Here is a 16,623-nt window from a genome sequence, read left to right on the forward strand (position 1 = left end):
TATTGCTTTTGTAAAAATAAATGTCATACCTTTTGTTTGGTGCTTTCCTGCTCTTCTGTTACATTACTGTGAAAGGCTTAAGATTGCATTTTGATTAATGTTTGTAACTTTCCAGCAGGGAGGTTTTTGCATATTAAAATGTCCACTGTGAATTATACCTTCAAGAAAATAGGTTGCTTTTTATGAGCACAGAATGCTCAAATAAAATCAGAATTATGGTGGTTAGGTTCAGAGAGCACTAGTGTTTGGCATTTGCCTTTCCTTCCTTGAGATCTTTCTCAGTGTGCCCTCCAATCACCTCTGGGCTAATTTACCCAGATTCATTTGCCCAGGACGTACTGTCCCTGGGTATGACCAGAACTGGAAGTACTCTGATTCGATCACTACATCTTAAATGAATGAAGATAACAGCTATAGACTCAATGTCTAAGATTTGTGGTCAAGAAGCTAAATTAACAGTGAAAGGATTAAGAAGCACAAGTTGGTAGTTACAAAATAGTCACGGGGATGTCAAGTACAGCCTAGGGAATATAGTCGATAGTGTTGTAATAACTACGTATGGTGCCAGGTGGGTACTGGAAATATCGGGGGAATCTATAAAGTGTATGATTGCCTAACCACCATGCTATACATAATAATACTGAATGCAAACTGTAATTAAAAAATAAAATTTAGCCTGGCTGGTGTGGCTTGGTGGTTCGATTCCCTGTCAGGGCACATGCCTGCATTGCACTCGATCCCCGGTGGTGGGCATGCAGGAGGCAGCCAATCCATAATGATTCTCTCTCATTGATGTTTCTATCTCTCTATCCTTCTCCCTTCCTCTCTCTCTAAAAATCAATAAAAGCATTTAAAATAAAATTTTTCTAAAAGTAGAAAAACACAGTGCTAAAACAATTTTTTTTTTCAAATTAAGTGGTGATGTACCAAAACTAGACGTTCTTTTGATTTGGATGTAGCCTCCAAGACACTTCCATTCATGAACGACAGACAAATTCGCCCCTGAAGAACAGTACAGAAAAGAGGAAAGGTGCAGCAGAAGAGAAAACCAGATGGTGGTGATTCTTGCCCTAAAATAATGGATAGAGCAGGCTACCTGGCGGTACCTTCAAAGTTGCAGGTCAGACACCAGCAGCCTCTTGGGCAGGTATCAAGCCTGAGACAGGAGTCAAATATCACCCTGTTCTTTGGTTTCTCTTCCTGCCTCCTGGGTCTGGGTGTGTAGGAGCAAAGATGTGTGTGGTGTGGTACAAAGCACAGCGTGAGAAAACAAAAAGTAAGACAATTTTACTTTTAACTTCTGAGCAATAGTTTTGTCCGGTAAACTTGTTCTTTGGGGCTTTCAATGATGGAACAAAGAAGAGCCACTATATGCAGCGTGGCCCTCCAAGCTGAGCTAACGATGGGGATGGGACATATAACTGAAAAACTCAAGAGGGGGACCAGGTGTTTCTCTTCCAGCTCTCATTACCCTGAAGAATCTAAGTGGTGATAAAATGTAAGTACACAAACATCATTTTTACTGCAGGGAAGAAAAGCAGAAGTCGACAGCCTGATCCTATAGCTTTTCAGATATAATAAACCCACTGGATTGTGAAAGCACCTGGAATAAAACTTCTCCTTCACCCACTCATGTGTGACTTTAAAACTTAAAGCAACCAAACGGTTAATGAATGTCCCTTTCCCTGAAGTGTTCGATTTCTCAGCATCTCGTGAGTAACTCCTGTGAACTCATCAATAAAATGCAGTGGTTTTTTCTGTCTTACTCACGTACTCCTGGAAAGGAGAATTCTCATTTGTAATTGCAATGACCACTATAATTCTTTACATTTATCAATATTATCTCATCAAGTCTTCAGAGGTTTCCATGTACCTTCATTTATCTTCAAACCACCCATATAAGATAAATGACATGTCCAATTTTCACATGTAGAAACTAAGGCACAGTTTGGTTATCAAATTCTTTGTCCTAATACTTACAAACTAAAAGAAACGTAAACTAAGGAGAAAAAGGACCCTGTCATCTTCCAGTATAATCCCCCCCTCTAAGTTTTTTATCTAAATAATACACAGAGCCTAGCAAAGGCAATCGAGTGAAGGGAAAATGGGTTGTAGCCTTTGGTTTTTCAATTGGTCCCCAAAGAACAGGTCTGAAAGCCACATTCTACCTAGAAACTGTTGTTAAGTGGAACAAATTTTCTCGGAGACATGTAGCCAAGCATTCCTGAGAATTGTGGAGGAAAGTAAGATGTAAAATAGGATGAGATGGGAAGAAGTATATAAACATCCAAGGACTTCAAAGTACCCAACTAAACAGAATTCTTCAAAGAGGAAGGAGTTAGATCTCTTTATTTTAGTTTGGAGTTAGACCTCTTACTTGCTCTATCTCTATCTTAAACTTCCAGGGCAGTGGTACTTCAATAAAGACTGATTGTGAAAAAAAAATAAAAAATATAAATAAATAAATAAATAAATAAATAATACACAAAATTTCATTAAAATGATGAATGCCAATTTCTTGCCAACCTCTAAAATGAAAGCACTTATTTTTAAATTGCTTCTGTAGGGGAGGAAAAATTTTTCCTCTACCTTTCTAGGCACTTTTGGCTAATATAATAATTAATATAAGGCAGATTGATATAAAAAGACAAATTTAATTATGTATGTAGAAGAGCCTCACATAGACATCAGAAGCCCAAAGAGTCAAGACAACCCCAGATGTGCAGAAGGGCTTAGGGGTCTAGGGCTTCAAAGGGAAGGAAGTCAGTTCACAGGAAGATGGGAAGAGCAAATGTTTGGTAAACAAATGTTTGCCATGCCACCCAGAGACAGCCTCTGCTGAGCTCCCCACACCTAACTCACAGGCTTTGTAGTTGTCTCTAGTATTAGCTTTCATCAAAGTTTTTTTAGGTAGTTAAGGGGGAGATGAAAAGCTTTATCCGAGAGACTTTGGGGCCTTGTCTTCAGCTCAAAATAATCAACAGATTTATGGGGGCGCGGGGGTGGGGAGCTTGTTCTGACCCCCTTCACTTCACAGGGCTCCCTCTTATCTTAATAAGTTTTAGGATGCTGGCTTCTACATCACCCTGAAGCCCCACCTTGACCAGACAATAACAGCTACTATTTAATGAGCATCAATGTTATGTGGAGGGCACATTACACAACACAGAACACAATGACCCTACAAGGCAAGAGTAGATATTATCCTAGTTTTTAAAGGAATCATTGAGGCTTAGTGGTACTATGTAGGTTGTCTAAATTCGTACAGCTAGTAAGTATCAAAGCAGAAATCTTAACTCAGGCCTGCCTACTCCCTCCACCCCTCAGCCCCCACCATCCCCACCACCACAGCTCCCTGACTCCATAACACAAATTCTTCCCACTATTCTATAAGGTGCAATTTTTTACCCAAAGGTAAAAGCACCGTAGGACCAAAGAGCCTCATTAAACTGTTTATTGTTGTTGCATAAGAGTTGTTAACATAACTGAAGTATTCTGCATGAATCATCTTTCTGTCTGAGTGGTGAGAGCCAGAGCTCCTATTCAGACATTAAAGTGGGAGAATCCACTTCTCTTTCAACAAAAGGCAATAAAAATCACTACTCTTGATTTTCTTCCTAGAAGTCATCAGTTGGTTGTGTGTGGTTCTAAGTTTCACAACAAGCACAATCGTTTTAGTCTTTAATAAGTTTATAGGTATGTACATGCACATATGTGTGCACCCTGATGTGTGTGATATGCTAAATATAGAGAAATTCCAGATTTGGGAGTTATGGGTCAATGCATCATTTCTGTCAGAATTTTCTTTTGGTGACTTTTTCTCCTGATTTAGAATAATCTTGGGATCTTTTATAAAAGAATTGAAACCTATTACATCTAAGACTTAGTAATGATACAGCAGCATTTTAAGTTTATTGTCTATCTAGCTCATTAGCTGGTAACCCCATGAAGGCAGGGAGGTTGCAGGCTTTGTTCTTTCTTTAAATTGTGTTAAGAATACCAACACGAGATCTATCCTCTTAGCATATTTAACTGTACAACACATTATTGTTGACTGTAGGTACAATGTGTACAAAAGATTTCTAGAACTTATTCATCTTGCTTAACTGAAACTTTATGCCTGATGATTAATAACATCCCAAGCCCAGCCCCTTGGTACCATTCTTTGATTTTATGAACTTGACTATCTTAGATACTTCATATAAGTGGAATCATACAGTATGTTTTTTCTATCTGGTTTATTTCACTTTGCATAATGTCCTCAGGCTCATCCATGTCATTGCATATGATACAATTTTCTTCTTTTTAAAGGCTGATTAGTATGTATATACCACATTTTATCTATCCATTAAATGTCGATGGAAACAGATACTTCCACATCTTAGCTATTGTGAATGGTGCTGCAATGAAAGTCGGAATGTAGTATCTCTTTGAGAACCTGATTTCAAGTCTTTTGGATATGTGCCCAGAAGTAAGATTTCTGAGTTATACAGTAGTTCTGTCTCTAATTTTTTTTTAGGAATTTTCATACTGTTTTCCATGGTGGCTGTTCTGTTTTACATTCCCATAAATGGTATAAGGGTTCTAATTTCTCCACATCTTGACCAACTCTCTTTCTCTCTTTTTCTCTTTCTCTTTCTCTCTCTCTCTCAATTTCTGTCTCTTGACAATACCATCTTGCCAGAGTGATGCAATATTTCATTATGGTTCTGATTGCATTTCCCTGACGACGAGTGACGCTGAGCATCTTTTCATGTACCTGGTGGCCATTTGTGTGTCTTCTTTGGAGAAATGCCTGTTCAAGTCCTTAGTCCATTTTTAAATTGGGTCATTAGGAATTTTTTTGTTTGTTTGTTTTGTTTTTTGTTACAGAGTTGTAGAAACTTCTTATATATTTGGGAGATTAACCACTTATTGTTGGGGAGCACACAAGACTTGGCTGGAAAGTTTGTAAGGAGGACATTCTGATAAAAGGGAAGTGTGTGGAAGGCTGCCTGCCCTGTTTATCAGAATTCCAACTTAGGGGAGGCTTAGGGGAGTGTCAAAGGCAGTGCCCCTAATTATTCCTTGACCTTTCCAAACAAGTCTGTGCATGTGCAGACCCCCCGGTGTTTACTGGAATCCTTATGCTTCATCCCTGGATGTCCTTACCTTGAGGACAATGTAAGCCCATGTGTCCTCCCAAGATTACTCACCCTATTGATTGCATCTAAAGATAAAAATTCCAATAAAAGCTTAACGAGGCAGGCAGTCGAGGCTGCTCTGGCCACTAGAGCCAGAAGCCCCTTAGCCCTCTCTTTCACAGTCAAATTGTGTCCGGGTAATCTATTCATCTGTCATTCAGGGGCTGCTGGTCAGCCCCGACAACTTATCACATATATGATTTGCAAATATTTTCTCCCATCAGTTGCCTTTTTATCCTGGTGACCATTTCCTTTGCTGTGCAGAAGCTTTTTAGTTTGATGTAGTCCTCTTGGTTTATTTCATGTTTTGTTCTTAATTGTATTTCTAGGGGTTAGAACAGGTTGGAAGCATGATAGGTGCTCAATACAGATTTGGGCCTAAGCATTTTGATGGAACCTCCAGGCCCCAAGAGAAATGACCCTTCTCATCCTGGGACCATGGGAGGGGAAGGCACAGGCTGTGGTGAGGCGGTGCTGCTATGTGAGCTGCAGGGAATGATGACAGCTGGAAGGAAGCCTTGTGCCATCTGGATACCACCCTCTCAAGAGGGCACACTGGCATGAAAGTTCCAGAATTCTTTTGCAAAGTTCTCCCAGTTTAATACTTCAGCCTTTCAACTATTTATCTTCCCTCCCTACTTCTCCTTCCCCATCCAAAAACAAAATAAAACCCTCATTTGGTGCTAATTAAAAAGAAAGATATTTTTAGTGATAAACTGTGTTTTGTTTATAATCCCTAAACACACTGGAAAAGTGCAAAGTCGGTTGGTTTAGTGGAAGTATAAAAGATAACAACTTAAATTTTTGTATCGATTATAATGTGTGCAGAACATGAGCATACCATGGCAGATACTATCATGGGGAGTTAGAGTGATTCGTCCAAGTTTAGTCTAACTACCTGTTATCCTATCCTTATCACTGAGTAGTACTTTTTTTTTTTTTTTAATCCTCACTCACAGAGTTTTTCCATTGATTTTTTAGAGAGAGTGTAAGGGAGGGAAAGACAGAAAGAAACATCGATGTGAGAAAAACACATCAATTGGTTGCCTCCTGCACAAGCCCTGACCAGGGCCCGGGCTGGGGAGGAGCCTGTAACTGAGGTATGTGCCCTTGACCATAATCGAACCCGGGACCCTTTGGTCCACAGACCGATGCTCTATCCACTAAACCAAACCAGCTAGGGCAGTGGTCAGCAAATTGTGGCTCGGCAAACTGCTGCTCGCGAGCCACATGCGGCTCTTTGGTCCCTTGAGTGTGGCTCTTCCACAAAATACCGACTTCTGCACATGGGCCACAAAGTTTCAATTGCACTGTATGTGCGTACCTGCACGTGGTATTTTGTGGATGAGCCACACTCAAGGGGCCAAAGAGCTGCATGTGGCTCGCGAGCCGCGGTTTGCCAACCACGGGACTAGGGCATCACTGAGTAGTACTTGATGAGCCAAATCCTTTTCATAAATCTTCCCCATAAATCTATACTCATGGAGATTCATTTGTGCCCCAAGTCTCCAATCTGCATATCCACCTGGATAGGTCCTATTAATGCCCCACCTCTGTGCCATCACATTGACCCATGTAAGCCCTGCACAACTGCTTTTCTTTTAATAATCAAGTTCACTGGCACTGGTCTTACTTAGAAAGAAAGTGATTCTAGAAACATCAGTGAAGGGGAAATCAGAAGGGATATTTTAGAAAGAGGTGAGGTACTTCCCTAGCTTTCCAGAGTACGTTCGCCAGGCCGGTCACGGCTCAATTCCTGGTCAGGGCACATGCCTGGGGTTGTAGATGTGCAGGAGGCAGCTGATCAATGATTCTCTCCCATCATTTATGTTTCTATCTCTCACTCTCCCTTCCTCTCTGAAATCAATAAAAGAAAATATATTTTTTAAAAAGAATATGCTCTTCTCTTCTTGGCTCACTTGATACGGAGACGCCAAGGAAGAAAACATCCTCTCCTCTCAAAGCTTTGCAGTCAGGGCTATGGAACTGTAGTGCTTGAGGGAGCCTTAGGGATCTCCTGCAGTCTGAACCAACCTGTTCCTCTTATAAATAAGGAAACTGCATGGCTTTTGAAAGGCCACAGGTAATAACAGGCAGAACTGGGACACAAGAGTGTTACTCACTCAAGCAGTGGCTAAACTAGAGTGTCACTGCACAGGGAGCCAACCTCCCTGCCATTTTTGCTGGTGCTGGCCTTTCAGAAAGAGCCCATGGAGCCCCGATGCGGGGCTGTCTGCCACAGGAGCACCACTTATTTCAGGGGCTTCCCACCATCCAATCAGAAAAACAGCAGGCGTGAAGCAACGAAGGGGAAGGCAGAACGGAACTGAGCATTTCTGTTTCGTTTTGCTTATAGTGGGTCCTCTATCCACCGCAATATTGAGTTAAATGCTGACATGTTTCCAGGGAATGTTTTACTAATAAGTAAAGATTTCATCGTGGTTTTAAACAAGTGCTGCCCTAGCACTTTGTTTCCTTATAATCCCGCCTTTCCTCAGATTTAGTTGTTTAGCCTCTAGAACAGCGGTTCGCAACCTGTGGGTCTCAACCCCTTTGGCGATCGAACGACCCTTTCATAGGGGTCGCCTAAGACCATCCTGCATATCAGATATTTACATTACGATTCATAACAGTAGCAACATGAGAGTTATGAAGTAGCAACGAAAATAATTTTATGGTTGGGTCACAACATGAGGAACTGTATTTAAAGGGCCAGAAGGTTGAGAACCACTGCTCTAGAGAGAAGAGTGCAGTGCTTCACACACATTGTAGCTGCTCAATAGAACGTTTATGCTGCCGATGTCAGTGTTTTTATTTTCATGCACCACAGCAGGAAAGGTTCAGCAATGAAATAAGTCTTTGCAGTTTGTAAAAAGCAACTCCACAGCTCAATCGTCATGACTTACAAATAACTGGCACTACCTGTCCCAATCATATTATAGAATGTTTTGGCCTGAGAAACTAATAAAATAGCATCAGACCTAAAAACAAGAGTAGAAATTCATTTTTTTTTTTTGTTCTGCTATATCTTTTTCTCATTAGAAGTTTGTGTTTGCTCTATGGACTGCAAGAAAATAATCATGTTACTGGTGCTACATCATGTTAGGCATAGTCATGCTCTGCATAACGTTTCGGTCAATGCCACCATATATACGATGGTGGTCCCATAAGATTCTTGTAGAGCTGAACAATTCCTATTGCCTAGAGACATCGTAGCCTGGTAACGTCATACCACAGCACATGACTCACATGTTTGTGGTGATGCTGGTACAAACAAACCCACTGTGCTGCCAGCTGTATAAAAATATAGCACATACAACCATGTCTAGTACATAAAACTTGAAAATGGTAATGGACGAATATGAAATGGTTTACGTATTTACTGTCCTACACTTTTATTGTTATTTTAGAGTGCAGTCTTTCTACTCAGGAAAAATAAAAGTCTGAGTAACGGTGCGCTGTGTCACACAGGCAGGAGCCCTCGTACCTTTCATGTTTATTGTGCCTCTTGATTACATCATTTCCTCTTGTGCTTGATTTAATCGCACGTTGTTTTGTACAGTAACATGCTGTACTTAAAAAGAACCAGTATAGGAAGTACTCACTTAATCTCACCCATAGCTTCTTGGAATTGATGTGAAATGACGCATAATGAAACCAATTTTACTGTAGGTTAATTGATACAAAGAAGAGTTAAAAGTTCCTATTTAAGCCCTAGCCGGCTTGGATCAATGGATAGAGTGCTAGCCTGCGGACTGAAGAGTCCCAGGTTTGATTCCAGCCAAGGGCACATGCCTGGGTTGTGGGCTCGATCCCCAGTGGGGTTGTGCAGGAGGCAGCCCATCAGTGATTCTCATCATTGACGTTTCTATCTCTCATTCTCCCTTCCTCTCTGAAATCAATAAAGAAATATATATATATATATATATATAGTTCTATTTAAGCATTTCATCAACATTATAATGAAATAACATTGAATAAACGACATTATTCCAGAACATACTGTACCTGGGTCCCCACCCACAGGCAAGTACATCAAAAATCTAGGGAGGCAGGGTTGAGTAATCGGTACTATTTCTAATGCTCCCCAGATGACTCTCATGTGCAGTTAAGAATTTTGAACCCTAGTAGTCAGTATGCAGGCATTAGATAAGGAAGGAAGACCAGCTAGCCAGGCCTGGCAGAGAAGAACTAAGAAGTCATATGCACTTGTGGTTGACTATCAGAAGCTCATGGAGAACATCCACAAAGTACTACTGAGTGATGCATGCTACTCACCAAACATTCATTAAAATATTATATACAAGTTTGACTTTTGACTACCTACCATAAAGAGAAGAGAACTTAAAGAAAATCAATCCATATGATGAAAGGGAATGAAAAGAGCAAACTATATTACAAAGTGATTCTGGAACTGGGTCTACATCAACTTCAAAAGAAAACATCAGTGATATTTCAACAACTATTTTTTAAAATGATAAATAAATCTTCTTGTGTCACATGGTGCAAGTTATAGTAGCTATTTTCAGAAAGAATATTTGACAATAATTTACTCGGTGCTAACATTTATTGAATGTAAGTATATATATTTTAAAGAAATGAAAATATTCAGACTTGTCAGAAACCTCTCAGATTTTAACCCACACAGTATTCTTTTTGATGACTTTGTGTGAGTTTCTAGAGAAACAACTTGATAATCTATTACAGCACCAACTGTACAGTATGTAACCATTTTCCTTCCTCTTTGCCAGCTGGGATGCCAAACATTCTCTGACATTTGCAGCCCCGATTTTAGCCCCAGATAACACAACCTTTGCTCCAGTACAAACCCAGGGGTCAGCAAAAGAAACCAGTCTCTCTTTCAGAATACCTGAAGAGTTCAAAATGTTGTATAAGAATTGAAATGTATTAGCATTTCCATTTAGGACTGTTGTCTAGCCCTCCTGGTGGTACAGTTTATTTATTACATCATGTCTTTCCTACTGTCGGGGTCAGGGAAGGCCACCCAAAAATATCGCACAATAGAATATTGATAATTTTGAATTAAAGTTACTTGACAAGCAGTCAATGCAAGAAGGGCAAATGGACCCTCCCATCTCTCCTTGAATGCAGGAACTAAATCTCTCCTATGAAAAGTCTTCTTGCTACAGTAGACTGAGACACCCTTATCCTTAGAGCTAAGGAATTCAGGGCTACACGGCTTATTATTTCTTTATTAATTCATTAATTCTGTATAAACAAAACTTGTTATTTCTTTACTAATTTACTATTGAAGCCCAAACTTTGGTTAGATTCTTCACTAAGGAATACACAAACCTAAGTTTCTTTGTCCTGTCAAATGTATTGTTTCTTTGTCTAAAAGGCATAAAAAGCTGGCTGGTTCATAATTTCTCAGAGTATCCTTTATAACCTCCCACATGCACATATTAAATTACTTTTCCTTTGTTAATCTGGTCTTATGTCATTTTTATTATTAGTTCAGCATTAAGAACTCAAGAGGGGCAAAGTGGAAATTTCTCCCCCTCCTCAACACTACTTTCTACTGTTATGATGCAATGTAATATAAACAAAGTTTACCTTTGATTCTCCCAGTACCCACTGACACCTAGATTTAGCCAGTGTTCTAAAATATTAGTTTAGTTTAATAATATGAATACATGAAAGAATAAATGCATACATGAACCAAGAACCTCACTGGTATGTTATTTTGTTCGTTACCACACAAATCAAGTTAGTATGTCTATTTTTCACTTGTTTGTCATTCATTCATTAATTCAGCTTTAACTGAAAATCTATGTATTCTGTACTGTGCTGAATGGTCAAAAGGAATGGCCCCTATTCTCTAGCAGCTAAGAACCTAGTGAGATATCAACAGAAGCAATTCTAGAAAGTGCACAACCATATAGGTTGATAAATATGTTGGACACATCCATTTAATTGATAAGTAAATGCTAAACCAATAGTTAATATGAAGGACCAATCCCACTAATAAACAGAGATTAAAAGCATTTGAAAGCTATGAGTGAGAAGGATTTCTGGTATCTCATATTTGGCTACCTCTAGGATGAGAGAAGTGTTACATGGAGCAATCCAGGAAGGGGATGGACTTGGGGAATGACTCACTGACAGAAAACAGGTGGGGCTGTGGGTAGAAGAAAATTCTGAGTACACTAAGAAAGGCCTCAGAGAAGGCTTGAAGGAGCCATGGGCTGCTTAGATTAAGGTGTTCTGGAAAACCTTGTCCACAAGCAAAGCAGAGGAACAGGCAATAAAATGAAGAAAAACCAAAGAAATTAGGTTATCTGAGTATGTACCTTAATAAAAAAGTTTTAATTTGGTTAAATCCTGACCCATCTTTAGTATAATCTTCTTAGATGTTCTTAAAAGTACTTCATAGGAGACGATTGTACTTTTTAACACTATCCCAAGTCAGACTCTTTCTCTTCATACAACAAAAAGGAGGGAAAAAGACCCTCTTCTGAATAAATATGTTAAAAACTGGAATATACATACTCATCCTTGTCCACCTTCTCTCGAAGCTTCTTTAGTTGTTTATGTTGGCCATACTTCACATTTTGCATTATGTTCTCAAAGTATTCATCTTCCTTGTACTTGTACTATATTATATAAAAGATTTTGGTGAAAATATTAAAACCAATATTTTCAAAACTTTTGCTAAAAATATAGAGAATACAACAATCTCTGGTTCTCAGGTATTTTTTTGTTTGCTTTTTAAACAGAGAATGCATGATCTAACTTATCCAGTGGAAGGAAAATTAAAAAGTGGGTGGGAACCTGAAGATTTGACTTTTCAGGCCTGTAAGACAAGATAAGGAGCCCGAGTGCTGCCCGCTGTTCCAGCACTTTGATGTCTACCTTTGATACTCTTTGAGTTTGAGATTTTTTTTTCAATCCTCACTGGAGGATATTTTTCCATTGATTTTCTGAGAGAATGGAAGAAAGAGGGAAAGACAGAAATATCGATGTAAGAGAAACACATCGATTGGTTGCCTCCTGCACGAGGCCTGACTAGTACCCAGGCCTGCAAGGAACCTGCAACCAAGATATGTGCCCTTGACCAGAATTAAACCCGGGACCCTTCAGTCTGCAGGCCGATGCTCTATCCACTGAGCCAAAGCAGCTAGGGCTACCCTTGATACTCTAAAGGACAACAGATTTTTCTTACTTCTTAAAATAGAATACATGGAAGCCAAAATAACAGATGTGGGACAGGCCAATGAAATAAAAGGCTAAAACTGAAACAAACACACCTCTGTCTTCAGTGCTAAAGACTTTTATAATAAAACCTATGGGCCCAGCCAGCATGGCTCAGTGGTTGAGCATCAACCTATGAACCTGGAGGTCACTTTTTGATTCCTGAGTCAGGGCACACGCCAGGGTTTCCAGCTTGATCCCCAGCAGGAGGCAGTCGATCAATGAATCTCTCTCATCATTGATGTTTCTAGCTCTCTCTCCCTCTCCCTTCCTCTCTGAAATCAATAAAAGTATATTTTAAAAAAATAATAAAACCTATAGTTTTAGGCTACTTCACATAATTTTTGGCACCCGATAGCTAAAAATAACATTGCCACCAGCCCCAGGTGTCATTAGCCCAGAGTCTTAATAGAAACTTACCTCCTCATATTCTTTATTCAGTTTGTTGTCATCTGAGAGAATGTCATCAGGATAGCCAATTCTTTCTTTAATTGCCAAGGCCTATGAGAATTGTAATATTGAATGTGAGGATGATTACATAACTTTCAAATGCAAACACTGTCATTTGCCCATGAATATCAACTGAATAACTTGATCCATACTGTTTACAAAAAGAGTATCAGACAACACTTAAGAAAAAATATTTGAAGTGGCTTCATCCTGGGGCTCAAAAGAAACAAAAAGTTGGTCTGAAATTTAGCTTCTAATGCTCTGTCCTCACAGACTGCAGCTTTCCCAAGAAAACCAAAATGAAAGCTGACAAGTCGGCCAATTTATAGGGCGAGTAATACTTAGAGCTTCCATTCTAGCAGCTTATAATTGTCTTTCCACATTGCCTATTTGGCTGAGAAAACAGATATAGGCTTATATGTTCATGCTAATATTCTTCCTGAATATTGTTTCTTGGAGTTTTTATGTTCTACCTCAGTCTCCAAGGCTGTGTGCCTATCTTCTCAAAGTTAAATTAATGGCATTAATTAAACAAGTAGCAAACAAGAGTTTTCCTTGTTATACAAGCTCACGTTTACCTCTTGCTTATGCCATTTCTAATTTTTATGTTTAGTATTTTAAAGTTATTTACTTATTTTTATTATTTCATGATTACCCCTTGTTTACTACTTGTTATTTCTATTTTTTTTATTTTCTCAAAGATATCTGACTTTTGATGCTATCATATCACATTTGCTCTTAAATAATTTAATTAATTTAAATTTGTCATGGGGAATTAAGCCTGTATCTCTGCGTTATTTGGTTTGCCATCAAAGGGATGTGGTTTTGTTACCAATCTGTTTCATAAGCCCAGGATTTCCCCAGTGGCTGGGACAGGATATGTGTCACTAAGTCAGTTAGGCCACGCCCACTTTCTTGTAGGTTTCCACAAATTATTAATCAGCCCCCTCTCATTAGCACTTTATTTTCTAGAACACATTTCCCAAAAGAGTGTTCTAAGGGACAGAGACTCTATTGAAATAAAAGTTACTGCATAAAAGTAATTTATTGTCAAATACTTTGGATAAATATTGTGACAAAAACAGGCTTCTTTATTGCAGGACTTCTTACAGTAAAAATTAGATTATTATGAGTGTCCAAGAGGAGGAGTTAATTTGTCTCTTTATTCATTCAATATATGTTCAAGGGTCTACAATGAGCCCAGTACTTTGCAAGGGGCTGATGCTTCAATGCTAGGCAAAATTTCTGCCCCCCAGAGAGCTTACTGTAAAAATCAATGATAAGCAATGAAATGAGAATTTACTCTCAGTGTGATGTATGATGCCATAGACTCATACCCTCAGAGCATGTAACCTAGACTAAGATGAGATCAGGGAAGACTTCCTACAGGCAGTGTTTCCTGAAGTCTTTTGACCAGGGGACTCTCTTTTGTGGAACAACTTGGCACCTGTTTTCTGACACCACCTTGGGAAATGATGATCTAGAACAGTGATGGTGAATCTATGACACGCATGTCAGAGGTGACACGTGAACTCATTTTTTTGGTTGATTTTTCTTTGTTAAATGGCATTTATATACAAAATAAATATCAAAAATATAAATCTTTGTTTTACTATGGTTGCAAATATCAAAAAATTTCTATATGTGACACGGCACCAGAGTTAAGTTAGGGTTTTTCAAAATGCTGACACGCCGAGCTCAAAAGGTTCGCCATCACTGATCTAAAACAATTCAATTGCCTACATCAAACAGGACCATGTCACAGAGAGCTAGAGCATGAATGAAGCAAATCCAGCCCAAATTTCTGAGGACTTTGCCAGAATAATGAAAATATAAGGGGGCTTAAAAATCTAGACCTAACCCACTCAGGGCTCTGTGAAGCTGAAAAAGATAGTCCTTTCATGTGATTTAATCCAACACAGAACTACACTGCAGCTTGACTCTCTTATTATATTAGGTTTTTGAACTCCCTCTGTTATCAGTTCAAAATATGGTCTGTTCTTCTTGCCACCTTAACTACAGACCAATAATCAAGTTGCATGTGAATACTGCTCATAAAGCACATAGTTGTCACAGGACATGTTGTTCCTTTTAGTTTTATATAGTTAGCAAGACAAATGACCATAGTAAATTCAAACCTAAAATTTCCTTGGAAATATCACCTTTCTTCATATGCAAAATATTAAAAGTTCCAATAAAAGAGACAGGTCACCTTATAAAACTCAAAAATTGCACCATCTTACATTTGCTTGAACAGAAATACAGTATTTTTTTCTTCCTAGGTTTTATAAAAAACTAGAGGCATGCTTTAAAAAATTTAGCTAGAAATTTGCATTACAAATTGAGGGCATATTTTTGACATTGTTAGAGGCCTTTTAGATATATTTCTTAAAAGGAGAAAAATCATGAACCACTGATAACATCATTTCATTTTTTACTTGCTAACATAAGATTTTCCTCTTGTTTTCTGAAGTCTTCCTTTAAAAAAAATGTGGAGATCTTTCAAAGTTTTGAAAGGAACATGGAGAGTAGAAGTTGATTACAGAGAAATAAAACAATGGAAATCATAGAAAAATAAATTTATCCATAAAAAATGTTCCTGAAAACATTACATTCTGAAGGAACTTGCTTTTATTTTATGCATTTTTTTCTCTCACTGCCTTTGATCAGGTGTTTATTCAAATTCTTATGCAATTCTTGATTATCTGTTTTCCTGAATTGTCTTAAAAATTGGTATTTCTTTATAAAGAATTTTTTTCTTTGATAGTTAGCCCTGCCTTGCTTTTTACCTTTTCTTCAGCTCTCTTTTTTGTTTCAGCATCCATCCAAGTCAGCTCATCTAAAGTCTGAATAAAAACTTCCCGGATCTGTGTAATCAAATCCTCAACCTCAAACCAAAAGAACAGAAGACAAATTTAGGCCATTAGTTAATTTTTTATAACACAAATTGAAACAGACAATAGTGGGTGAAAGCCTGGGCAGATGAGGGGCAGGAACAGGGTGGAAAGGGTAAATGTCGGGGGAGGGGGGGATGGAAGAGGAAAGGGGATAACTATAATACTTTCAGCAATAAAGATAAATTAAACTTTTTTTAAAATTTAAAAATAGAGCTATAATCTGTCTTTATGTGATTTAATAATATATTAATAAATATAAATTTATAGGCAGACTATGACCTAAACAAATGGGTATATGTGAAAAATTATATTTTAAAGCAACATTGTTTTTATCAATACTTATGATTAAATAGGTACTATATATATATATATATATATATATATATATATATATACACACACATTTATCAAAAATCATGTTAAGAATAAACCGGTTCCATTATCATAAAAGAAGAATTAACATAAAATATTAACTATTATTACCATTTGTAATTTAGTAAAGCATGAAGCAGCATTTCAAGAGATTATTTCACCATATCTTCAAGCTGCATTGCTTTCATGTCAGTAACAATGAAAAATAGAGTACATTTCTTACACTTCAACTAAACCTGGGTTTATTTTCTAGGTTTTTAAGAAAACCCTAATTCTGAGTCAATTTTGCAAACAGAGGAGTTTAGAAATGACTGTATCACTAGAACATGTGATTGTTTCCAGAACCTACTGCTTCTGGAAAAAGGACAGTTGCCTTTGGATTAAATAATACTAGGATCAGAAACGTAACCAGATCCTTGAGAGAGGGAGGATGAGATTTACTGGGAAATAATGGCCAATTATGATTCAGAGGTTACCCGACAATTAATAAAATTTTAGCCCAATTA

The 16,623-nt window shown here is 38.2% G+C and overlaps 1 protein-coding gene across 2 annotated transcripts in view; it reads right to left on the bottom strand.

Annotated features, from left to right (window-relative positions):
- The window catches only part of MME (membrane metalloendopeptidase), a 93,795-nt gene that overhangs the window by 23,049 nt on the left and 54,123 nt on the right, over positions 1 to 16,623 (bottom strand). For both annotated transcript variants that reach the window (XM_036350359.1, XM_036350360.1), the window contains exons 14-16: positions 15,638 to 15,736; positions 12,819 to 12,899; positions 11,697 to 11,800 (exon numbers count right to left, since the gene is read on the bottom strand). In XM_036350359.1, the coding sequence (XP_036206252.1) occupies positions 11,697 to 11,800; positions 12,819 to 12,899; positions 15,638 to 15,736 (284 nt within the window). The remainder of the gene's footprint in view (positions 1 to 11,696; positions 11,801 to 12,818; positions 12,900 to 15,637; positions 15,737 to 16,623) is intronic.

The sequence above is a fragment of the Myotis myotis genome, unplaced genomic scaffold (genome assembly GCF_014108235.1).
Source record: "Myotis myotis isolate mMyoMyo1 unplaced genomic scaffold, mMyoMyo1.p scaffold_m19_p_2, whole genome shotgun sequence".
NCBI lineage: Eukaryota > Metazoa > Chordata > Mammalia > Chiroptera > Vespertilionidae > Myotis > Myotis myotis.